General features: G+C 38.1%; 1 protein-coding gene and 1 long non-coding RNA gene across 2 annotated transcripts in view; one reads left to right on the top strand and one right to left on the bottom strand.

Annotated features, from left to right (window-relative positions):
* Nucleotides 1-327: 327 nt before the first annotated feature.
* Nucleotides 328-27,671, top strand: part of LOC133655351 (melanopsin-A-like) — a 99,702-nt gene continuing 72,358 nt past the window's right edge. The window contains exon 1 of the mRNA XM_062055415.1: nucleotides 328-450. Coding sequence (XP_061911399.1) covers nucleotides 328-450 — 123 coding nt within the window. The remainder of the gene's footprint in view (nucleotides 451-27,671) is intronic.
* Nucleotides 12,412-20,035, bottom strand: LOC133655352 (uncharacterized). Its single transcript, XR_009826984.1, has 3 exons — nucleotides 19,797-20,035; nucleotides 16,393-16,510; nucleotides 12,412-13,694 (listed from the first exon to the last, which is right to left on the bottom strand). It is a non-coding gene; the product is annotated as an uncharacterized LOC133655352 (long non-coding RNA).

Raw genomic sequence — 27,671 nt, 5'->3', positions numbered from 1 at the left:
GGATGTTTGGAGGGAACATCCACACACTGCTGAGGAGTGTGTGGATGTTTGGAGGGAACATCCACACACTCCTCAGCAGTGTGTGGATGTTTGGAGGGAACATCCACACAGAGGATAAGAGAAAGAGGGAGGGAGAGAGAGAGAGGAAGGAGGAGGAGAGAGAGCGGAGGCGCAGCACTCCACCCCCACCTCCCCATCCTGAGCTGCGCACCAACATCAGTCCAGTCACATTGGGACTCCACAAGCGCGCGGCCATTATGAACGCGCCCCTGGAGAGGGACGCCTAGCCAGCCTAGCTCTCACTTTTTACGCACGTGCTTGGCGGGGATGGACTCGGCGCTGCTGATTGGACCGGGGATGCACACGCCGGACCCGGGCACTCTGGCCCCGTGGAACATGAGCTCCATCGGTCCACACCGGCTCATGGAGCTGGCCCCGCTCGCCACGGCGGTGAGTTTTTTACGCATTGAGCGTAACACGAGCCAGTGCGTGTTTAAATGAATGAATGAATCCCTCCATCCTCCCTGTGCTTCATTCAAAAGCCGACTTGAATGAAGGCACTGGATTCTCTTCCATCCTCTGTCACAAAGCAGCTGTGGGTGTTGGCGTGTGGAAGACAAAAAAAAAGAGCCTAATTATTTTAGTAGCGTGTTTAATTATGGAGGTTCATTTGTGTCTTTATTACAGATGTTTTTTTAAACTGAAGAATTCAATGTTTCGCAAATTGATGCAAACTATTTCATTGAATAGAAATCTGTGAGCAATAATAAATGAATGGGTAGGCTTGATGCTACAATACAGTGCTTTAAAATTCAGTGTAAAAAAGCCCCTCATTGATTGAAAGGATTTGAAGCAGATCATTTTTCTGCACTGACTTATTATACACTGAATTTTTTTTTCGCTGATTTTTTTTACATTAAATTCTATTACACTTATTTTATTTTACACAGAATTTGAATACACTGGATTTTTACACACTGATTGTTTTCACTGAATTTTTATAAATTACATTTTTTTTAACTGAATTATTTCACACTGAATTTAAAAAAAAACTGTATTTTGACAAACTAATTTTTTTTTTTTACAGATTTTTTACACTGAATTTTTATACAGTAAATTTTATTACGCTAAATTTAATTAATTGTATTGCCCTACATTTCTATACAGTGATTTTTTTTGCTGAATTTTTTTCACTAAATTTTCATATAATGATTTTTTTTTAGTGAATATTTCACACTGATTTTTTACACTGAATTTTTATGCATAATTTTTTTTAAACTGAATTATTTCACACTGAATTTTAAAAAAAACTGTATTTTGACAAACTGATTTTTTTTTTTCACTGACTTTTTTTTTACAATAAATTGTATTACACTGAATTTATACCAAATTAATTGTATTGCCCTAAACTTCTATACACTGATTTTTTTAAACTACATTTTTTACACTGATTTTTTTTGGACTGAATTTTTTACACAAAATTTTCATATACTGATTTTTTTAACTGAATTTTTCACACTGATTTTTTAAACTGAATTTTTATGCATAATTTTTTTTAAACTGAATTATTTCACACTGAATTAAAAAAAAACTGTATTTTGACAAACTGATTATTTTTTTACACTGACTTTTTTTTACACTGAATATTTATACACTAAATTGTATATGAGTTTATACAAAATGAATTGCACTGCCCTAAATTTTTTAAACTCAACACTAAATTTTACAACACTGATTTTTTTTGGACTGAATTTTTATACATACATTTTTTAATTGAATTATTTCACACTGAATTTAAAAAAACTGTATTTTGACAGACTGATATTTTTTTTACAGATTTTTTTACACTGAATTTTTATACAGTAAATTTTATTACACTAAATGTAATTACACTGAATGTACACAAAATTAATTGTATTGCCCTACATTTCTATACAGTGATTTATTTTAACTAAATTTTTTACACTCAATTTTCATATACTGATTTTTTTTAACTGAATTTTTCACACTGATTTTTTACGCTGGATTTTTATGCAATCATTTTTTTTTAACTGAATTATTTCACACTGAATTTAAAAAAACAACTGTATTTTGACACACTGATATTTTTTTTTACACTGATTTCTTTTACACTGAATATTTATACACTAAATTGTATTACACTGAGTTTATACAAAATTAATTGTATTGCCCTAAATTTCTATACACTGATTTTTTTAAACTAAATGTTTTACACAAAATTTTAATACACTGATTTTTTTGGGACTGAATTTTTAAACATAATTTTTTTAAATTGAATTATTTCACACTGAATTAAAAAAAACTGTATTTTGACTATATTTTTTTTTTTACATTAATTTTTTACATTGAATATTTATACACTAAAAATCATTACACTGAATTTTTATACACTGAATTTTATTGCCCCGAATTTCTATACAATAAATGTTTTAACTAAATTGTTTACACAAAATTCTAATAGACTGTTTTTTTTAAACTGATTTTTTCACACTGATTTTTCACACTGAATTTTTACACATACATTTTTTAAACTGAATTTTTTTACACTGAATTAATTTTTTTTATTTTTGACCAACTGATTATTTTTTTACACTAATTTTTTTACACTGAATTTTTATACACTCAATTTTATTACACTGAAATTATACAAAATTAATTTTATTGACTTAAATTTCTATACAGTGATTTTTTTTTTAACTCAATTTTTTTACACTAAATTTTCATACATTGATTTTTTTTAACAAAAAACTGTATTTTGACAAACCAAATTTTTTTTTACACTGAATTCTTATACACAAAATTTCCTTACACTGAATTTGTATACACTGAATTTCAATGCCCTGAATTTCTATACATTGATTCTTTTAAACTACATTTTTTACACAAAATTTCCACACACTGATTTTTTTTTTAAACTTAATTTTTTACACTGATTGTTTACACTGATTTTTTATACATACATTTTTTAACAGAATTATTTCACACTGAATTTTTTAAAACTGAAATGTTATACACTACATTTTATTACACTGAATTTATACAAATTGTATTTTATTGCCCTAAATTTCTATACACTGAATTTTTTTGGAACAAAATTTTTTCCACATTGATTTTTACACAATCAATCCTAAAACACTTTATTTCAACTAATTGTTTGTTTTTTTAAACAGAATTTTTTCACAAAAATGTTCATTCAATGAAATTGTAAACAAAAAAATCTGTGTAAAAAATTCAGTGTGTAAAAATGTTGTCTCCAAAAAACTTTTGTAATAACAACACAAATTGCTTCCATATTTAAATACCATTTTTACACCAGCTGTACTCTGTCAAAATGTTCATTGTAAATTCACAGCAAATTACTGGCTAATTTTACATTATTTACACCGTAACATTTACAGTCATTGACTGTAAAATATCGTTACAACATTGTACTGTAACAGCCTGTAGAACTGTGATTTTACAGTAAATTACAATTAAGTTACAATGATATGCTGTAACCTCACAATTATAATTTTATTGTTAATTACTCTCTCGTACAAAAGTGTCCATATTCTACGGAATCCCTTGAAAGGCAAATCTGTTTGAATTTAAAGTAATTGGTTGGGAGGAGTATATGATTGCAGTATTTTATTGTGAAATAACAGTTAATTGCTGTCAATTACAAGGATACCGTCATCGTTACAGTGATGTTTGATGACATTATTTTACTGTAAAAAAACAAAAACATTATGTGAAATCTTTGTGAATGTTTAGGGCTGGACAATTATGGCAAAAATAATAATAACAATTATTTTTGATTGATATTGAAATGACCATAAATAACATGATTATTCATTAATTTGGTAATGTGAGTATTTATTGTACCACCACCTTTAAATATAGTTCAAATGAACAACTTACTATAAATTACTAACTACTTTGCAATCTACTAATAAAAGTTTCAATCAATCAATCAAACAAATAAAACAAAAAGTAAAATAATAATAATAGTAACAATAATTTAAAAATAACAATTGCAATATGAAAACAATTATAAAATTCAGTTTTTCCATTTTAATTTTTAGTTTTTTACTGGTTATACGTATTTCTAATGAAATCAATCAAAATTCATTTATATAGCCCTTAATTCAAGTGTGTCAAAGGGCTTTACAAACTCACGACTACTTCTCCTGATCCTTCCACTGAATTTTTATACACTGAATTTTATTGCCCTGAATCTCTATACACAAAATTGTTTAAACTCAATTTTTTACACAAAATTTTCATAAACTGTTTTTTTTTTTTAAACTGATTTTTTCACACTGATGTTTCCACTGAATTTTTATACATACATTTTTTAAACTGAATTATTTTACACTGAATTAAAAAAATATATTTTTTGACATAACAGATCATTTTTTTTACACAGATTGTTTTACACTGAATTTATACAAAATTAATTTTATTGACCTAAATTTCTATACATTGATTATTTTTTAGCTAAATTTTTTATACTAAATTTTCATACATGGATTTTTTTTTTTAACTGAATTATTTCACACGAAATTTTAAAAAAGTGTATCTTGACAAACTGATTTTTTTTTTTACACTAAATTCTTTATACACAAAATTTTAATGCACTGAATTTTGATACACTGAATTTAATTTCCCTGAATTTCTATACACTGATTTTTTAAAACTAAATTTTTTACACAAAATTTTCACACACTGATTTTTTTTAACTTAATTTTTTACACTAAATTTTTATACATACATTTTTTAAACTGAATTAGTTTACACTGAATTACAAAAATTTTTTTTTACAGATTATTTGTTTACACAGATTGTTTTACACTGAATTTGTATACACAAAATTTTATTACACTGAATTTATACACAATTTATTTTATTGATCTAAATTTTGTATACAGTGATTTTTTTTTTAACTCAATTTTTTACACAAAATTTTCAGACATTGATTTTTTTTTCAAACTGAATTAAAAAAAAATGATGTATTGGTGCAATACATCATTAGACAATTTGAACCAGTATTCTAAGTCAACGCATAAGATTTTTGTAAATGTATCAATAAGTGCTTTTTGCGTACGTTATGCTTGTGTAAGGTACTTTTTTTAAACCTTTATTTTGTTAACGCAGTCAGACCGGATGTCGCGCGCAGCGCTGTTATTGTGAAGGGGCGGTAGGGTGCTGTTGTTCTTAGCTTTATCAAGCTGACCCATTCATTTATTATAATATTAATATCAATTCGTATAAGCCGCAACCAAGGTTCAAATTGGAATAAATGTCCAGGCCTAGTTTATAGTGAATGTTAAAATCAAAAAGGGAGAAAAGTGCATGCATTTGGCTTCGAGAGAAAGACTTGAGAGAAAGACATTGGCTTGGAGAGAAAGAGTGCGCTGGAGTCTGACTCCCGGACATTTAACAGCAGGGCGGATGATTTGCTTTCTGACTCCTAAAAGAATCGGGCTGGCTCGAGAGTGCACACCCTGGAGGAACGTCTCCTTTTTTGAAGGCATGCAAGTCAACAATGGACAAAATAAAAAGGAAGCACACTGCTTGTTCTTTGCTTAGCTTTTAGGACAAGGTCCTTGAACGTCACACGGGGTCCCCTTCAGGGGGAATTAGTGTGGGGGTTTTTTCAAATTTAGTACACCTGTGCCGCAGCCGTACCACACTTTGTGGGTTTTAACAGCACCTGATAAGTCAACAGGAGGCCACAAATGTCTTTTTCCCTTGTGGATTTTGATTAATTCAATTTAGTTAAAGCCTTTTTTTGAATTTACGCCACCTGACAGATATTAAGACCACTACTGGAGCTGTGTTTGCATTCCTGTAAAATACACTGGATTACCCTGTGTGATTTCGTAAATTTATGACAATAAATGTGTGGTATTTTAAAGAAATTGTCCAATACTTTGGAAAAGGGTTGAACGTTTTCAATACTCAAAGGCTTTATCAACTAGAAGAGGCAATTCCTGAATGAATTGCGTGTGAATGCTCCAATGCTGAAGTTGAACTGAAATGATGACAGAATATAGTATGAATGTAAGAATAGTTTGAATGTTTTGAAATGGTTTGAATGTTGAAGAGTTTGAATTTCCAGGAAAAAACAGAATTTGGTTTGGAACTTGGGAAAGTGTTAGTTGGATGAGTGGATCGTGTTGATGTTGGAATGGTTTCAATCGGTTGTTTAAAAAATGGCCAATTCATTTTGAATGGGGGAAAATGTCCCTGAAAACTGGGAATTCTTGGAAATCTGGACATTTTTTTCAATTTTTGAAAGGGAGCTCATAATTTTGAACAGGCGGAATATTTTGGAGTTGGAACAGTTTGAATCGGATGAAAAATGTGGGAATTGTGAAACTTTGAAAAATGTCCCGTTCATTTTTGGGAAAATAGTAAAAGACTTTAATGTTCTGAATGAGTTGAAATGGTTGGTGTTGGAATGTTTAAAATCGGTGGAGAAATGTTGAAGTAGTAACATTTAGAATTGCGAAAAGGTACTAAGGAATTCCAGGAATTTCGGGAAAACCGGGAAAACAAAGATTAAGAGGAATGTTTGCACGGTGGGACGGTTGAAGTGGGTTGAAAAATGTGGAAGGAGTAGTCGCCAGAAAAAAGGGTCAAAAAAGGGTTTGAAAAAAGGGAATTTTGGGAATTCCTGGAAAAAAAATTTTACTTGGAAAAATGATGGTTTGAATTTTCAGGATGAGTGGAATATGTTGAAGGTGGAATGGTTTGACTCGGTTGAAAAATGTGGAAATGGTGGAAGTTTGAAAAATGGCCAATTCATTTTGAATGGGAAAAATGTCCCTGAAAACTGGGAATTCTTGGAAATCCAGGATTCTTTTTTAAATTACTGAAGGAGAGCAAACAATTTTGAACAGACTGAATATTTTGGAGTTGAATCAGATGAAAAATGTGGGAATTGTGGAACTTTGAAAAATGTCCCATTCATTTCAATGGGAATTTTATGAAAATTTGGGAATTGCGTGAATTTTTGAAATTGGTAAAATACTTGAATGTTCAGCATGAGTTGAAATGGTTGGTGTTGACATTTTTCAAATCGGTCGAGAAATGTTGAAGTAGTGTTTTTAATTGACAAATGGTATTAAGGAATTCCAGGAATTTCGGGAAAAACAGGAATTTTTCCAGTTCAAAAAACAACTTAGTTTTTTGTCCTGATTAAGAAGAATGTTTGGACGGTGGAACGCTTGAAAAATGTGGGAGGACTAATTGCCAGAAAAAAGGGTAACAAAAAAGGGAATTCCTGGAATTTTTCTTGAACTTAGAAAAATGATAGTTTGAATTTCCAGGATGAGTGGAATGTGTTGAAGATGGAATGGCTGTTGATCAAGTATGCCTAGCATTCACTTGTGTGTGTGAAAAGTAGATATTATGTGACTGGGCCGACACCTTGAAGGTTTATTGGCGCTCTGCACTTCTCCCTACGGCCGTGTACACAAGTCATACATTTTACTTTTTCAAACCCATCATTTTGAAGCCGATACCGATAATTTCCGATATTACATTTGAAAGCATTTATCGGCCGATTATATCGGCAGCCCGATATTATCGGACATTTCTAGTTACAACAACATTTTCTAAAGATTTAGATGACGTGTGACCTATTTTGCATCGAAACTCTTTACTTGAGTTTATGGTGATTGCAAAAAGCCATTAGTGCCCTGCAAGTGTTGGTTTAATGCAGGCGTGTCCAAAGTGCGGCCCGGGGGACATTTGTGGCCCGCAGCTAATTGTTTAGCGGCCCGCCACACATTCTGGAAATGCTATTGCAAAAATTAAAAAAACATGTAAGAAAGTGTAATGAGGTGAAATGTAACTAAGAAAGTTGCAATGTTGACACAAAGCTGCCATGCAGGCTGTTTTTTCTCTTTTGTCTATCTTGCTTTTTTATTTTTTTGCCATTGCTCAAAAAAAAAAAAAAAAATCAATGTTATAATGAATTACTGACTTATTCAAGGCTGCAATTATTTCTAATATTTCACCTTAAAATCTTTTATGTGGGAAATATTGCATATATTGTGTGGTTGCCATACAAAAACATCAACATTTTATGTGACAAAAGAGCATAAAACAAACAAAATAATAATTCAAACGTAAAATGGACAGATATATCTGAAGTTGAGCTCGTAACTTAAGTGTTGAAGGTAAAAAAAATAATAATAAAAAATGTATCACTTTCTGAGTGGGGCACCTTTTGGATCCTAAATATATTTAACGGGATTTTATTTATCTTTTCACTGTGATTACTCAAAAATAATAATGAATTTAAAGCATTATTAATCTTTTGAAGGCTCTAATGACTTCACATTTGCTTTCTGAATGTTTTGGGCAGTGGGGGAAATGCTGCATATTTCACTTTTATTATAAAAAACTAAGTTGCCTTTGACAGAAAAGGCATAAAACCTTTTTCTTGTTTTAAACTTTATATCAACCTGAAGTTGATATACTGTACAGATTTACTGTAAGCGTTATATAAATAAAAAAATAATAATTTGACTTGTTTTTAACATTTTAATGACTTCGACCCTTTATGGTACCCGGGAGCCCTAAAGGTAAAAAACAAACACAATCCATATATTTTGTTATGTTTTGAAAATGAAAAATATCAAAATGGCCCCCGCATGCTTTCATTTTTCCGTGTGCGGCCCTCGGTGGAAAAAGTTTGGACACCCCTGCTTTAATGCCTCTTATAAAGCTGCAAATAACACAAAATTGCTAATTATTACTGAGATTGGATAAGTAGATTTGCACATAGAAAACAATTAAATGTGCTGCAAGAGAGACAGTGATGGAGTGTCTCTGCATGCAGTGATGGAGTGTCTCTACATGCAGTGATGGAGTGTCTCTGCATGCAGTGATGGAGTGTCTCTACATGCAGTGATGGAGTGTCTCTGCATGCAGTGATGGAGTGTCTCTACATGCAGTGATGGAGTGTCTCTACATGCAGTGATGGAGTGTCTCTGCATGCAGTGATGGAGTGTCTCTGCATGCAGTGATGGAGTGTCTCTGCATGCAGTGATGGAGTGTCTCTACATGCAGTGATGGAGTGTCTCTGCATGCAGTGATGGAGTGTCTCTGCATGCAGTGATGGAGTGTCTCTACATGCAGTGATGGAGTGTCTCTACATGCAGTGATGGAGTGTCTCTGCATGCAGTGATGGAGTGTCTCTGCATGCAGTGATGGAGTGTCTCTACATGCAGTGATGGAGTGTCTCTACATGCAGTGAGGGAGTGTCTCTGCATGCAGTGATGGAGTGTCTCTACATGCAGTGATGGAGTGTCTCTGCATGCAGTGATGGAGTGTCTCTGCATGCAGTGATGGAGTGTCTCTGCATGCAGTGATGGAGTGTCTCTACATGCAGTGATGGAGTGTCTCTACATGCAGTGATGGAGTGTCTCTGCATGCAGTGATGGAGTGTCTCTGCATGCAGTGATGGAGTGTCTCTACATGCAGTGATGGAGTGTCTCTACATGCAGTGATGGAGTGTCTCTGCATGCAGTGATGGAGTGTCTCTACATGCAGTGATGGAGTGTCTCTACATGCAGTGATGGAGTGTCTCTACATGCAGTGATGGAGTGTCTCTGCATGCAGTGATGGAGTGTCTCTACATGCAGCGATGGAGTGTCTCTGCATGCAGTGATGGAGTGTCTCTGCATGCAGTGATGGAGTGTCTCTGCATGCAGTGATGGAGTGTCTCTACATGCAGTGATGGAGTGTCTCTACATGCAGTGATGGAGTGTCTCTGCATGCAGTGATGGAGTGTCTCTGCATGCAGTGATGGAGTGTCTCTGCATGCAGTGATGGAGTGTCTCTACATGCAGTGATGGAGTGTCTCTGCATGCAGTGATGGAGTGTCTCTACATGCAGTGATGGAGTGTCTCTACATGCAGTGATGGAGTGTCTCTGCATGCAGTGATGGAGTGTCTCTACATGCAGTGATGGAGTGTCTCTGCATGCAGTGATGGAGTGTCTCTACATGCAGTGATGGAGTGTCTCTACATGCAGTGATGGAGTGTCTCTGCATGCAGTGATGGAGTGTCTCTACATGCAGTGATGGAGTGTCTCTACATGCAGTGATGGAGTGTCTCTGCATGCAGTGATGGAGTGTCTCTGCATGCAGTAATGGAGTGTCTCTGCATGCAGTGATGGAGTGTCTCTACATGCAGTGATGGAGTGTCTCTGCATGCAGCTGGTCCCTGAGGGTGATGGAGTGATGGAGTGATGGAGTGTCTCTGCATGCAGTGATGGAGTGTCTCTACATGCAGTGATGGAGTGTCTCTGCATGCAGTGATGGAGTGTCTCTGCATGCAGTGATGGAGTGTCTCTACATGCAGTGATGGAGTGTCTCTACATGCAGTGATGGAGTGTCTCTGCATGCAGTGATGGAGTGTCTCTACATGCAGTGATGGAGTGTCCCTACATGCAGTGATGGAGTGTCTCTGCATGCAGTGATGGAGTGTCTCTACATGCAGTGATGGAGTGTCTCTGCATGCAGTGATGGAGTGTCTCTGCATGCAGTGATGGAGTGTCTCTACATGCAGTGATGGAGTGTCTCTGCATGCAGTGATGGAGTGTCTCTACATGCAGTGATGGAGTGTCTCTACATGCAGTGATGGAGTGTCTCTGCATGCAGTGATGGAGTGTCTCTACATGCAGTGATGGAGTGTCTCTGCATGCAGTGATGGAGTGTCTCTGCATGCAGTGATGGAGTGTCTCTACATGCAGTGATGGAGTGTCTCTGCATGCAGTGATGGAGTGTCTCTGCATGCAGTGATGGAGTGTCTCTACATGCAGTGATGGAGTGTCTCTGCATGCAGTGATGGAGTGTCTCTACATGCAGTGATGGAGTGTCTCTACATGCAGTGATGGAGTGTCTCTACATGCAGTGATGGAGTGTCTCTGCATGCAGTGATGGAGTGTCTCTACATGCAGTGATGGAGTGTCTCTGCATGCAGTGATGGAGTGTCTCTGCATGCAGTGATGGAGTGTCTCTGCATGCAGTGATGGAGTGTCTCTACATGCAGTGATGGAGTGTCTCTACATGCAGTGATGGAGTGTCTCTGCATGCAGTGATGGAGTGTCTCTACATGCAGTGATGGAGTGTCTCTGCATGCAGTGATGGAGTGTCTCTGCATGCAGTGATGGAGTGTCTCTACATGCAGTGATGGAGTGTCTCTACATGCAGTGATGGAGTGTCTCTGCATGCAGTGATGGAGTGTCTCTACATGCAGTGATGGAGTGTCCCTACATGCAGTGATGGAGTGTCTCTGCATGCAGTGATGGAGTGTCTCTACATGCAGTGATGGAGTGTCTCTGCATGCAGTGATGGAGTGTCTCTGCATGCAGTGATGGAGTGTCTCTACATGCAGTGATGGAGTGTCTCTGCATGCAGTGATGGAGTGTCTCTACATGCAGTGATGGAGTGTCTCTACATGCAGTGATGGAGTGTCTCTGCATGCAGTGATGGAGTGTCTCTACATGCAGTGATGGAGTGTCTCTGCATGCAGTGATGGAGTGTCTCTGCATGCAGTGATGGAGTGTCTCTACATGCAGTGATGGAGTGTCTCTGCATGCAGTGATGGAGTGTCTCTGCATGCAGTGATGGAGTGTCTCTACATGCAGTGATGGAGTGTCTCTGCATGCAGTGATGGAGTGTCTCTACATGCAGTGATGGAGTGTCTCTACATGCAGTGATGGAGTGTCTCTACATGCAGTGATGGAGTGTCTCTGCATGCAGTGATGGAGTGTCTCTACATGCAGTGATGGAGTGTCTCTGCATGCAGTGATGGAGTGTCTCTGCATGCAGTGATGGAGTGTCTCTGCATGCAGTGATGGAGTGTCTCTACATGCAGTGATGGAGTGTCTCTACATGCAGTGATGGAGTGTCTCTGCATGCAGTGATGGAGTGTCTCTGCATGCAGTGATGGAGTGTCTCTACATGCAGTGATGGAGTGTCTCTACATGCAGTGATGGAGTGTCTCTGCATGCAGTGATGGAGTGTCTCTACATGCAGTGATGGAGTGTCCCTACATGCAGTGATGGAGTGTCTCTGCATGCAGTGATGGAGTGTCTCTACATGCAGTGATGGAGTGTCTCTGCATGCAGTGATGGAGTGTCTCTGCATGCAGTGATGGAGTGTCTCTACATGCAGTGATGGAGTGTCTCTGCATGCAGTGATGGAGTGTCTCTGTAGTGGAAAGTCCAGGTTGTCAATGAGAACCAAAGTAGATTTAACACAAGAGTTTTATTTTACTCATAATCAAATGGTACAATGGTTGGGTTGAGTTGTCTAGCACACAGAAAGTTTCCCCCCCCCGGGCGCGCCCGTCACCATGGAAAAGAAGATGGTGCTCAAAACACTGTCTTCGTTTGGCTTTATCCCTTTCTTATCTCTCTTGTTAGTGCGTCAATGTCTTATTTTGTTTTCCCTATCTGTTCCATAACAACTCGAATCTTTTAGACAGTCAACACATTCAGTTAGACAGGTTGGCACGACTTAAAGTTCACTTTTGTCCCACAGAAGAGGAAGAGAAATCAAAATGAGCATACATTTTTGACAGACATGAACTATAGGTCAAAGGTCAGAAATTCTACTACATACCCGCCTTCCAGGGTCTTAAGACCCTGGACCAAAACAATTTCTGATATAGACCACTAAATTAAATCTCTACCGCAGATAGAGGCAAAAACCTCAATGTTTTTATACGAGGCAAAAATTCCGTCTATGACCCTCCTTCAGAGCGATCGCTGTTACCAGCCTGCAGTAAAACCATCTCACAGAACACAATTAGTGGCCTACCCTTTGATTTAGTAACGTAATACCAAAATACTTTGATCATGAACATAATTAGATGAATATATATATGCTTATTCAAGATGTATTTTCACATTAATAATGAATCAAACAAGATCTGGTTTAGAATTAATATAGACTTATGACTGTAAGCTGTTGCATTATTATTTTTCCCGGCATTTGCAATGAATGTAGTTACCAATTGATTTTGTACACACAACTGAATTTCGTATGAGTCCATGTTCGATTAGTGCTCGTATGGATGGCTCGGTGGTGCCTCAGGCTGGTGGCCTGCCGACACCTCGTTGGGCTTTTGGCTGCCTTGGTGAAGAAAGAGATCCACTCAAACAGTCTGTCTCTGTCTCTTCTTGGGGTGTGGTTCAGTCCATTGGGCAGACTGTTTAATGGCATGTCCGTGCTGGCCGAAATTGGGGAAAAGTATGGGGCTTTGGGGAAGGCGGGGCAAAGTATGGGGCGTTGGGGCTTTGGTCCAGGCCCTCGGCTTGCTTCAACGCCTCCTCGCTGCTTCGGCACTCCCGACACTTCTTTCCACAGCTGCTGGAGTCCCGGTGGACACATTGGCTGGCAACGTTAGTCGTTCTCGTCATCGCTGGCAAGGTGTTGTCTCTCCTCTCGGTTCCTTCCAGTCAGGTATTGGGTGTTGGTCCTGGATCGGCTTTGACCGTGCCCCTCTTAGCGAGTGCAAGGGAATCTGGAGTGGCTGCTTTCATCCTCAAATCTGCACAGAGGAACTGGCACACAAATTCTACATTTTGCAAACTTACCATTTTGGTCTCATGGTCTTTCCACCTTCCTAGGAAGCTGCTGGTCCTGAGAAGTGCTGATCTTGTGACTGAAGATGATAACCTGTTTTCTTAAAATAGGTGCCGTTGTTTGACCTAATCTTTTTGGGGAAACCATGTCGGGATATTAGATCATTCACAAAATATTTAATTACTGAATTGGCACCCTCCTTTGAGGGTGGGGTTGCTTCCGCCAACCACTGCAATTGTCAATCTAAATCACAACGTTCCTTTATCCTTGTACCGGATTGATCATATCGATTAAATAAAACCCCAACACGCTCAAACTTGACCCAATCCAAACTCACCTCCCCCCTCTGTCCCTCTCACAGGGACAGTGTTAGTCGTAGTAATAGTAGTAGTAGTAGTATTAGTAGTTTCAGAAACATCCAAGAAAAAGAAAAGACAGCTGATAGTCAAGTGCAGCAAGAACAGAGGCGGAGGACAGGTCATGTTTGAGGTCACTGTTCGCTTTTGCAATAGTACTTTGATATTTTACAACACCTAGTGAATTATTGTGGCCTCAATAATTCACTAAATAGTTGTATTTAATTTAGTCTATCTATGATGGGACAATGCACAGAAACATTAAGTTCAGAAACAGATATGTTCTGTACTAGATTATATCTAAATAGCTACTTTCCATCTGTAGTCCCTGGCTACCTAAATTAAAGGGATCCAAAAATCAAGCAATACAATTATGACACTAATTAATCATAATAAATATATACATTCATAATAATCAATAATTAATCAAAAATAATCATACTGTAGCATGTATTCAATTACAAGAAAAGTCACCAAATGCCCCTTCATGGACACATACTTACCATACAATACAACCACACCTTATTGACATCATCACACAAAGACCATACATGCTCTTGTTCACATCTGTCATCATTCATAAAAACAACCAAGATTTTAACAGCCATACCTCACAATTTACAACAAAAATGCTCTCATGGATAAATATAATACTCATTAAATTGATGTGTCAACATAATGCCCCTCTTAGTGACCGTCTGAGCAGCCTTGATTGCTCCAAAGCCACTTTTTAATTTCAAATTTTCTATTCCTTTTGTTATAACGTGGAGAAGGCTAATTGGTCTGTACATGTTCTGGTCTTCTTTATTTCCTGCTTTATGGATTTAATCATAGTAGCAGTTTCTCCACGTGGTAGGGAAAGTGTTTTCCGTTATTGATTTATTTATCAATCGTTGTTATACGAGCAATAATACAATCCTTATATGTTTTTAGGAAGATAGTGTCCAACCCATATATATATCTCTAGATCGTGAGTCTGATAATGCAGCGAAGATTTTGTTTAACTTTGTTTCATTTGTTAATTCTAAAATTAGTCCATCCTGAATAAATGACAATTATTTGCACTGATTTTGAGGGATTTTTTATTCAGGGTTTGTACAGACTGGATGAAATGTTCATCAAAATTACCACTTATGTCCAGACTGTCTGCGATAGTAGCGCCATTGATATCCAATGTTATAGTGTTGTTTCTTGTTTGCTCTCTTCCCGTAAGTTTGTATCTGGTTTTCCATAACTTTCTAATGTTCCCTTTTACAGCTTTGATTAATTCTAAGTGAAAGTCAGCCTTTGTTCCTCAAAACTTTTGAAAACATACGATCTGTATTTAGACCTGTTATAATTGCTCTTATGAGAGCTGAGTCCCGATGTCTTTATTAGAATCCAATGGTATTTTTATTTTAACACTCTTCTTTCTGGTTTTGTATTCGTTTATTTACAGATGTTCTCTTTAATTTTTGTCATCCAATTGTAATTCTAGTAGGGCTGCTTTCATTTGTATCATATAGAAGCCGTTTATAATATCCTTAAGTTTCTTTCTACGCGTCTTATTTAACCAGTCCAGATTAACGTCCTCCATGACGTTACTTCTTTCATACTATGCTGTTTGAGGATGTCTGAAAATGAATCAAGAAAAATGTCTTTAGCTGTGGTCGGTCGGTATACTACAATTACCTTGAAATACATTTCTGAGGAACATGTGATTTTAATTTCAACATACTCAAATTGATCTACTTTTAATGTTTTCCCTTTCATAAATCATAATTCCTCCCCCCTTTGTCACTCGATCTGTCTTTTCTGTAATCTTGTACCCCGGGACATTAATTAGAACGTAAAGGTGTTGTGGGTTTTAACCATGTCTCTGATAGACAAGGTAATCCGGATTAGAGTCTGACAGTAACTGCTGTATTTGTTCAGTATGTTTCCTGTGGTAGAAAGTTTAATAATGCGGACACGTTTGTTACTGAATACTTTCTACAGACTTCTGTCTCTCTGCGACTTTGTGTATGTAATAAGCAACTACAATTATTTGATATGCTTAAATTTTGTTTTAGCTCAGCTGTTGTGTAGCTGCTAGCTCTTTGTAGCCTACAGCAGGAATGTCCAAATTGCAACCAATAGCTATGTTTTTAACAGACAACCGAAATAATTGATTTGCGTATCGGTTCAATCAGCGGCAGCTACGCCCTGTTTTATCATTTGACCTAATTTTTTTTTTTTTTTTTTTTCGTAGGCAGGACAGAGGGAACAATGTGGGTCATTAGTTGTCCATCTTATACCATTCTAATTGTTGTAAGGATAGTTCACATGAGTGGCCATACCTTGAGTCCCACCATATATAAGAGTCAAAAGGCTCCTATTATGAGTCGTCTAATTGGTGATCATACACTTTGGCGGTTTGGGTGGCAGGACACACGGACGCACCTCAGTCAGCCAGTGCTAGGACAGTTGGCGCAGTCCCCGTCTTCCACTCATTCCTGGGAGGCGTCCCCAGTAGTTGTCAGCTGATGTCGTGCTGTCAGGCAACATCAGGAAGTTCCTTCTGTGCAGTATTGAATTGTCAGGGCACAGTTCGTTAGCAGGTCATTACAAGGTGTGTGCAGGTTGACCACAAAGGAATGCTTCAAAGATTGTGTTGAACATTGTCCGTTGACACTTATGTCCAGCAGGGGTCTGTTTGTATCCTGCTGTTCGTCCTGCTGTCACACCTGTATTTTTTGTGAGCATGTTCTGGCTACAACTTTGGAGCTTGTCTTGTTCAGAGAAGTTGGCAGTCCCCCGGCTGCACATCCTTTCCACCCTCGCTTGACCTAGCACAACCGTGGCTATCACCCAAGTCCGTCTGTATGGTTTTACGTTTTGTTGAGGTTTTTTCCTCCAGAATTTGGAACTCAAAACATGTACACCCATCGTTTTCATATCCTCTCGGTTAGTTCAATTTGCATATCACGTTTTAAAATTACAGTCTTAACTATCCCATTAATTGCTAATCAAAAACCTTAATTCAAAGATTATACGTACTACTTCATGTGTATTTAAGTACCCTTTTAATTCACTTAAAGATTATCTATAAGTTAATTTAAACTATCATTTGTCTATCAGTAGGCGCGAGCAAGCTGTCATGCTTGCACTCTGACCTCCTGCTGTGCGTGATACTCTCCAAAACAAAGGAATGTTTGTATTCACGTTTCTCCTTATCTTTCAGCTAAATCTTTTAATCTTTTAACTTTTAACGTCCGTACTGTGTTTATTTTTATTGTCTGCATTTTAAAATATTTAAAATCTCAGGTACCCCTTGGCATACCTTCAAGTACCTCCCTTTTTTGTCCGGGCGGAAACACCATACCCTCATTTGAGAACTACTGGTTTAGCCTATGAAAAATCCTTTGTCTCATACATCATTACACTGTACAACTCCTCTTTGGGGGGCTAGGATGACAGGGAATGCAAAACAATAACAGTGCAATACTTTTTTTTTTATCATGGTCGTTAATGCCTAGTTTCTCTTTTAATAGAATCTATTTTGTTTCCATTTATACCCTTATTAGTTACTGTTTACTTTTTAGTTCTTCTTCCAAAGGGAACTCTCAATAACGTTTTATCTGTCTATCTATCTATCTATTACTAACCTGAGCACAATTCATGACGTCATGCTCATCTTGCAGACAGTTATTTCCATTTAGTTTTATTCTCTATTTGTAATTCTACATGCACCAATGTCACATAGAAATTTGCTTTCTTTGTTATTTATTTACATTATTATTTCTGGTTTACTTGCTGTCTGTTTACTTAAGTTCTCATATTTTGGTCTGTCTTCCTTCTGATTAGAATTTGTTTAACGCTTCTCTACGTTTTGTTTTGACAATGGCGCTGAGTGGCTCTTATCTGTACTTCTTCAGACTACATGTTTCACAGATGCCCTTAGATGTATTAGAATATAAATTTAACTTTTATTTTATTGTGTGTTTATTCCTAAAAAAAATTAAAATGTCAATGTATGATCAATTTATCTTTATCAAATTTAAATTCAATATTATTAATTTATTTGTTGTATAACTATTAATTCCAAAGTTACAATGTGTCCTAATCTATGATGTTCGTGCGTGTGTGTTTGTCTCAACTTCCACACAGAAACTGGATGGATCAGATAAGCAACAAGGCTGTACCAAAAAAAAAGTATACTAGACATATAAATGAATGATGAATTAAACAGTGTTTCAATGTCCCACAATCCGTATTTATTTATTGATATTTAAACGTGTAATTTTCCATATATCTATTATTTTACTGGACTTAGCAAGCACCTACTACTAGCACACTCTACAGACCGAGAATAACTGTTCAACCACACTTAGTAATGCCAAGCTAGATGCTAACCTAGCCTTACTATGCCTAAGTAAGCAAACTTTTGCTAACCTAGCCCAATGCTATGCTAACACAATGCTAACCCAGCTCAATGCTATCAGTGTCACTCCTCTTCGAACCAATGCCTCACGCAGCTGTCATTCACACAGCCTCGTCACACGCACACACTCTTATCTCAAAATGTCTCCCAGCTCTTTTTTTTTTTATATGCGTCACACAGTCACTCACACACAGAGAATTTACCAGCGAGCAAGAGCTGGTAAATTAAAACAACTGTAATATCGCACAGTCACAATCACCAGTATAGTTAAAAACAAATTCAAATGACTGGAATTAGCTCGCAGCGCCCACGAGGGGGAGCCTCCCTGCTTAGGCTGCTGCCTCCGCGATCCAACCTCTTGATAAGCGAAAGAAAATAATTATATGGATGGATCATTCACTCATGTGTTTTCTGTACATAACTTTGTCTATTTTCTCACACGCACACACATAACCAACAATTTCCCAGCTCTTGCAGATCAGCGTGGGTGCGAAAAAAGCGTTAGGGAACTCTCACAAAAGCATGTGGGAGATTTAAAACAGATAAGAAACCAGGTGCTACACAAAAGTTATTAAAATACGCAGATATATATATATAAATTTAAAAACACACATTTTTATCCCACAAAACACTCCCCCCTGGTCCGGACCAATATAAACAACTAATGCACGCGTGCTTTTGTGGAATCGGCCGTCTCATAACACACACACGCAGGTCATTCTTACTCATATAATGGCGATTAACCCATTCAGCGGAGCAAATCCTGCTTTTCCTTCCTGACCAACACGGATAACAGCCTAAGGCGCTGTAGAATTTCCAGGAATCACCCTTCAATTTCTACAGTACATCGTGTCTGGTCAGTCCATATAGTTTCACCAAGTCTCTACCATATGGAGCCCTTACTCTATCCATCTATACTGCAGCAAATTTCCAAATTCGTGACAACTTGGCTCAGTTGATCTCCTTTACCGGAGTCACTGAACGATCACCTTATATCAGGCTTTTTACCCGGCTGCAACTTCCACATAGACAGATACGTAGGACCTTCATAGACGTCATAAATTTGTGTGGGCCAAATGTCACATCAGTTTAGCCAACCTTGCCTTAAATTTCGCTGTGTCCAACTCCGGCTAACCATGTACTTGCCAAGAAATTTTTCGTCTCACATCGTCTATGCTTCTACACTCCAAACCACCAAAATTCTATCAACAATCCCCATTTGTTAAAAACAAGAGATTACAAGTTTTCAACAAACACACAGACAAATGATCACATATAATACAACTCAAACCAACCAACACATGCCTCAGTCTAGGTTGTTTTTGGAGAACTATCTTTTATGAAAAAAAATTTCAGTTTTTATCTTACCGATCCCGTTTCTCTTCAGACAGACAACTTTTACACAATAAGCAAAATAGCTTACCTTTTATTAGATGCGCGCGTGCAAGCGTTGTCTGCCTGAGAGAGAAGCCGGATCGGATGTTGACTTGCAGAGTTCTGGACCATCCTAGTTCGTGACGCCAATTTTGTAGTGGAAAGTCCAGGTTGTCAATGAGAACCAAAGTAGATTTAACACAAGAGTTTTATTTTACTCATAATCAAATGGTACAATGGTTGGGTTGAGTTGTCTAGCACACAGAAAGTTTCCCCCCCCCGGGCGCGCCCGTCACCATGGAAAAGAAGATGGTGCTCAAAACACTGTCTTCGTTTGGCTTTATCCCTTTCTTATCTCTCTTGTTAGTGCGTCAATGTCTTATTTTGTTTTCCCTATCTGTTCCATAACAACTCCAATCTTTTAGACAGTCAACACATTCAGTTAGACAGGTTGGCACGACTTAAAGTTCACTTTTGTCCCACAGAAGAGGAAGAGAAATCAAAATGAGCATACATTTTTGACAGACATGAACTATAGGTCAAAGGTCAGAAATTCTACTACATCTCTACATGCAGTGATGGAGTGTCTCTACATGCAGTGATGGAGTGTCTCTGCATGCAGTGATGGAGTGTCTCTACATGCAGTGATGGAGTGTCTCTGCATGCAGTGATGGAGTGTCTCTGCATGCAGTGATGGAGTGTCTCTACATGCAGTGATGGAGTGTCTCTGCATGCAGTGATGGAGTGTCTCTACATGCAGTGATGGAGTGTCTCTGCATGCAGTGATGGAGTGTCTCTACATGCAGTGATGGAGTGTCTCTACATGCAGTGATGGAGTGTCTCTACATGCAGTGATGGAGTGTCTCTGCATGCAGTGATGGAGTGTCTCTACATGCAGTGATGGAGTGTCTCTGCATGCAGTGATGGAGTGTCTCTGCATGCAGTGATGGAGTGTCTCTACATGCAGTGATGGAGTGTCTCTGCATGCAGGGATGGAGTGTCTCTACATGCAGTGATGGAGTGTCTCTGCATGCAGTGATGGAGTGTCTCTGCATGCAGTGATGGAGTGTCTCTACATGCAGTGATGGAGTGTCTCTACATGCAGTGATGGAGTGTCTCTGCATGCAGTGATGGAGTGTCTCTACATGCAGTGATGGAGTGTCTCTACATGCAGTGATGGAGTGTCTCTGCATGCAGTGATGGAGTGTCTCTACATGCAGTGATGGAGTGTCTCTGCATGCAGTGATGGAGTGTCTCTACATGCAGTGATGGAGTGTCTCTGCATGCAGTGATGGAGTGTCTCTACATGCAGTGATGGAGTGTCTCTGCATGCAGTGATGGAGTGTCTCTGCATGCAGTGATGGAGTGTCTCTGCATGCAGTGATGGAGTGTCTCTACATGCAGTGATGGAGTGTCTCTGCATGCAGGGATGGAGTGTCTCTACATGCAGTGATGGAGTGTCTCTGCATGCAGTGATGGAGTGTCTCTGCATGCAGTGATGGAGTGTCTCTACATGCAGTGATGGAGTGTCTCTACATGCAGTGATGGAGTGTCTCTGCATGCAGTGATGGAGTGTCTCTACATGCAGTGATGGAGTGTCTCTACATGCAGTGATGGAGTGTCTCTGCATGCAGTGATGGAGTGTCTCTACATGCAGTGATGGAGTGTCTCTGCATGCAGTGATGGAGTGTCTCTACATGCAGTGATGGAGTGTCTCTGCATGCAGTGATGGAGTGTCTCTACATGCAGTGATGGAGTGTCTCTGCATGCAGTGATGGAGTGTCTCTGCATGCAGTGATGGAGTGTCTCTACATGCAGTGATGGAGTGTCTCTGCATGCAGTGATGGAGTGTCTCTGCATGCATAGATGGAGTGTCTCTACATGCAGTGATGGAGTGTCTCTACATGCAGTGATGGAGTGTCTCTGCATGCAGTGATGGAGTGTCTCTACATGCAGTGATGGAGTGTCTCTGCATGCAGTGATGGAGTGTCTCTGCATGCAGGTGGTCCCTGAGGATCCTTCTTGATTTGTATTAGCACCACCTGTTAGCCCGTAAACAAAATGGGCGCAGAAGTTGCCGGAAAGCATCAATCTGCCAGCCGACTGATGCGCTGATTAACGGCTTTCGTCGGAGGAGGAGAGGTGTGGCACACAATCAGCTCAACTTTCACCTTTGTCCTTTGGCCTCTGGGCAGCGACGACCTTCCCTCCTCATTGCTTCACCGGCATGCTGCAGAAGCGACAGCGAGCTGTGCAGGAATGTTGCACACAAACAAAAATGCGCTCAGTGGTCTAGTGGTTAGAGTGTCCGCCCTGCGATCGGTAGGTTGTGAGTTCAAACCCCGGCCAAGTCATACCAAAGACTATAAAAATAGGAGCCATTACATGCCTGGTTGGCACTCAGCATCAAGGGTTGGAATTGGGGGTTGAATCACCAAAAATGATTCCTGGGCGCGGCCACCGCTGCTGCTCACTGCTCCCCTCACCTCCCAGGGGGTGAACAAGGGGATGGGTCAAATGCAGAGGACAAATTTCACCACACCTAGTGTGTGTGTGATAGTCATTGGTACTTTAACTTTAACTTAATTACAGCTACCATAGTCAGACGTACTCTGCTTCAACATACCAGTATTATTATGGTGTGTGTATAAGGACCATCATTTTGTAATATTATGCAAAAGCAACTTTTCTTACCTTCCGGTACCTTCTGATGTGTATTTGGGATCTGCATAAGTCATGAAAATTTGCGTGCGTCCGCCATTGTAGTCCACTGGGACTACAATTGCAGTCCGCTGGGACTACAAGTTGGGACACTCGTGTCCTGAGGTACCAATGTACACTGTAGATCTCCACTTCGTGAAAAGACTCCATGTGGAGTGTGACAGGACGACGCAAACTATGTTAGCTACAGTGTCAAATAGTGAATTGAATTATATTTATGTAGCGCTTTTTCTCTAATGACTCAAAGCACTTTAACATAGAGAAACCCAATATCTAAGTTACATTCAAACCAGTGTGGGTGGCACTGGGAGCGGGTGGGTAAAGTGTCTTGCCCAAGGACACAACGGAAGTGACTAGGATGGCGGAGGCGGGGATCGAACCTGGAACCCTCAGGTTGCTGGCACGGCCACTCTACTCACTGAACTCACTCTACTGAAGAAAAACTAATATGATCAAACTTACAGATTCCACACAGAGTTTTATTTTAAGAGGTGTAGCAAAGCCTGCTTTAATGGTGGTCCTATGTACTCAGGAGGTTTTAAGAGGTGTAGCAAAGCCTGCTTTAATGGTGGTCCTATGTACTCAGGAGGTTTTAAGAGGTGTAGCAAAGCCTGCTTTAATGGTGGTCCTATGTACACAGGAGGTTTTAAGAGGTGTAGCAAAGCCTGCTTTAATGGTGGTCCTATGTACTCAGGAGGTTTTAAGAGGTGTAGCAAAGCCTGCTTTAATGGTGGTCCTATGTACTCAGGAGGTTTTAAGAGGTGTAGCAAAGCCTGCTTTAATGGTGGTCCTATGTACTCAGGAGGTTTTAAGAGGTGTAGCAAAGCCTGCTTTAATGGTGGTCCTATGTACTCAGGAGGTTTTAAGAGGTGTAGCAAAGCCTGCTTTAATGGTGGTCCTATGTACACAGGAGGTTTTAAGAGGTGTAGCAAAGCCTGCTTTAATGGTGGTCCTATGTACTCAGGAGGTTTTAAGAGGTGTAGCAAAGCCTGCTTTAATGGTGGTCCTATGTACTCAGGAGGTTTTAAGAGGTGTAGCAAAGCCTGCTTTAATGGTGGTCCTATGTACTCAGGAGGTTTTAAGAGGTGTAGCAAAGCCTGCTTTAATGGTGGTCCTATGTACTCAGGAGGTTTTCCCCCTCATGTTGTCATGAAAAGCTTCAAAGTGGAGAGTTTAAAAAGCGTCTTTTCTCCAAAAAGTGTAGAAAAGAAGTGCGTGTAATTGTATATTTTCCTCAGGTTGGATGCCCGTAAACAAGCTTTGGGACACATATTACTGACAGGAGTTCAATAAAAACAGCATTTTGCACCTCAGGGGACATTTAACCACTAAATGTTTCCCTACTAATGGCTTGTATGGCGAGTACAGTACAGTACAGTACAGTACAGTACAGTACAGTACAGTTGTTAAGATGCACATTTATGATCCATGTGCAGAGGGATCAATAAAATAAAAAGCATGCAGATGGCTTATAAGTGGATATCAAAATACCAACATTTGATTGACCGTATTAATGGGCGATATTGCCTAAAGCCTACATGGCGATGAATATTGCATATACATCACAATATACTACATGGTGATGAATACTGCATATACATCACAATATACTACATGGCGATGAATATTGCATATACATCACAATATACTACATGGTGATGAATATTGCATATACATCACAATATACTACATGGTGATGAATATTGCATATACATCACAATATACTACATGGTGATGAATATTGCATATACATCACAATATACTACATGGCGATGAATATTGCATATACATCACAATATACTACATGGCGATGAATATTGCATATACATCACAATATACTACATGGTGATGAATATTGCATATACATCACAATATACTACATGGTGATGAATATTGCATATACATCACAATATACTACATGGTGATGAATATTGCATATACATCACAATATACTACATGGTGATGAATATTGCATATACATCACAATATACTACATGGCGATGAATATTGCATATACATCACAATATACTACATGGTGATGAATATTGCATATACATCACAATATACTACATGGTGATGAATATTGCATATACATCACAATATACTACATGGTGATGAATATTGCATATACATCACAATATACTACATGGCGATGAATATTGCATATACATCACAATATACTACATGGTGATGAATATTGCATATACATCACAATATACTACATGGTGATGAATATTGCATATACATCACAATATACTACATGGCGATGAATATTGCATATACATCACAATATAATATTTGGCATACAAATGATAGCAGAACTAGTTCAAAAGGAGTTAAAAAGGCTCCTAATTCCTAATCATTTCTCAAAACTAGAGATGTCCGATAATGGCTTTTTTAATGGCGATATTGTCCGACTCTTAATTACCGATTCCGATATCAACCGATACCGATATATACAGTGGTGGAATGAACACATTATTATGCCTAATGTTGTTGTGATGCCCCGCTGGATGCATTAAACAATGTAACAAGGTTTTACAAAATAAATCAACTCAAGTTATGGAAAAAAAAATGCCAACATGGCACTGCCATATTTATTATTGAAGTCACAAAGTGCATTATTTTTTTTAACATGCCTCAAAACAGCAGCTTGGAATTTGGGACATGCTCTCCCTGAGAGAGCATGAGGAGGTTGAGGTGGGCGGGGGGTGTATATTGTAGCGTCCCGGAAGAGTTAGTGCTGCAAGGGGTTCTGGGTATTTGTTCTGTTGTGTTTATGTTGTGTTACAGTGCGGATGTTCTCCCAGAAACGTGTTTGTCATTCTTGTTTGGTGTGGGTTCACAGTGTGGCGCATATTTGTAACAGTGTTAAAGTTGTTTATACGGCCACCCTCAGTGTGACCTGTATGGCTGTTGACCAAGTATTCACATGTGTGTGTGTAAAATCCGCATATATGGGAGACCGGGCTTTCTGCTCCGCCGCTCCCAGTCTGTGGAGCGCTCTCCCTGACCACCTGAGGGCACCACAGACTGTGGATGCTTTTAAAAAAGGCTTAAAAACCCTTCTTTTTAAAAAAGCCTTTTTTTAGATGTATGAATACTATTTTTAGCTTTCTGGCTGTTGTAGTTTTTATTATTCTTTTTTTTTTAATTATCTTTTTTTTTTTTTAAATACACTGTAGCACTTTGAGGTTGTTTACTCAAGGTAAAGTTCTTTTTACAAATAAAATCTATTATTATTATTATCATTATGTGACTGGGCCGGCACGCTGTTTGTATGGAGGAAAAAGCGGACATGACGACAGGTTGTAGAGCAGGGGTGTCCAAACTTTTTCCACTGAGGGCCGCACACGAAAAAATTTAAGCAAGCGGGGCCCATTTTGATATTTTTCATTTTCAAACCTTAACAAAATATATGGCTTTTTTTTTTTTTTTTAACCTTTAGGGCTCCCGGGGACTATAAAGGGTCTCAGTCATTAAACTGTTAAAAATAAGTCAAATTATTATTTTTATTTTTTATTTAACGCTTACAGTAAATCTCTATATCAACTTGAGGTTGATATAAAGTAAAAAAAAAAAAAAGGTTTTCTGTCAAAGACAACTTTGTTTTTTATAGTAAAACTGAAATATGCAGTATTTAGTCATTAGAGCCTTAAAAGATCAATAATGCAGGACACCATTGATTTTAGGTCTTTAATATTTTTGAGTAATCACAGTGAAAAGTGAAATAAAATCCTACTAAATATATTTGGGATCCAAAAGGTCCCCCACTCATAAAGTGATACATTTTTATTAGTTTTTTTTTACTTTTAACACTTAAATTACGAGATCAACTTCAGATATATCTGTCCATTTTACATTTGAACTATTATTTTGTTTGTTTTGTGCTCTTTTGTCACACAAAACGTTGATGTTTTTATATGGCAACCACACAATATATGCAATATTTTTTCCACATAAAACATTTCAAAGTTATATTTTTTAAGTAATAATTCATTATAACATAGATTTTTAGTCTCTTTTTTTTTTTTTTTTAGCAATGGCAAAAAAAAGAAAAATAAACAAAGACAAAAGAAAAAAAACAGCCTGCACGGCAGCTTTGTGTCAACATTGCAACTTTTTCTAGTTACATTTCACCTCATTCCACTTTTTTAAAATGTTTTTTTTAATTTTTACAATATTATGAATTTTGCAATTTTTGCAGAATGTGTGGCGGGCCGGTAAACAATTAGCTGCGGGCCGCACTTTGGACACCCCTGTTGTAGAGGAAGCTAGAGGCACGCCCCCAATATTGTTGTCCGGGTGGAAATCGGGAGAAATCCGGGAGAATGGTTGCCCCGGAGATTTCCGGGAGGGGCACTGAAATCCGGGAGTCTCCCGGGGAAATGGGGAGGGTTGGCAAGTATGCCCTACGTCCGTGTTTTACCGGATGCGTTTTAAAAAGTCATTAATTTCACTTTTTGAAACAGATACCGATAATTTCCGATATTACATTTTAAAGCATTTATCGGCCGATAATATCGGACATCTCTACTCAAAAGTGTTACTAATCTACATGTCAATTGACTGTTAATATCTGGTTATTTTCTGTTGTGACATGTTTAATCTACACTTCTGTTAAAAAGTAATACATATTTATTCTTCTGTTGTTTAGATACTTTACATTAGTTGTGGGCGATACCACAAATTTGCGTATCGATCCGATACCAAGTAGTTACAGCAGGGGTGTCCAAAGTGCGGCCCGGGGGTCATTTGCGGCCCGCAGCTAATTGTTTAGCGGCCCGCCACACATTCTGGAAATACTATTGTAAAAATAAAAAAGAACATTAAAAAAAGTGGAATGATGTGAAATCTACGGAGAAAAAGTTGCAATGTTGACACAAAAGCTGCCATGCAGGCTGTTTTTTTTTCTTTTGTCTTTCTTCATTTTTCTTTTTTTGCCATTGCTCAAAAAATAAAAAATAATGACAAAAAATCCATGTTATAATTAATTCTTTTCAGGGCTCCAATGACTTCAAATATTTCACTTTAAAATGTTTTATGTGGTAAATATTGCATATATTGTGTAGTAGCCATATAAAAACATCAAAGTTTTCTTTGACAAAAGCGCATAAAACAAACAAAATAATAGTTCCAGCATAAAATGGACAGCTATATCTGAAGTTGATCTTGTAACTTAAGTGTTGAAAGTAAAAGAAAA

Source organism: Entelurus aequoreus, linkage group LG08, assembly GCF_033978785.1.
Source record: "Entelurus aequoreus isolate RoL-2023_Sb linkage group LG08, RoL_Eaeq_v1.1, whole genome shotgun sequence".
NCBI lineage: Eukaryota > Metazoa > Chordata > Actinopteri > Syngnathiformes > Syngnathidae > Entelurus > Entelurus aequoreus.
This window is presented reverse-complemented; position numbering and strand designations above follow the sequence as displayed.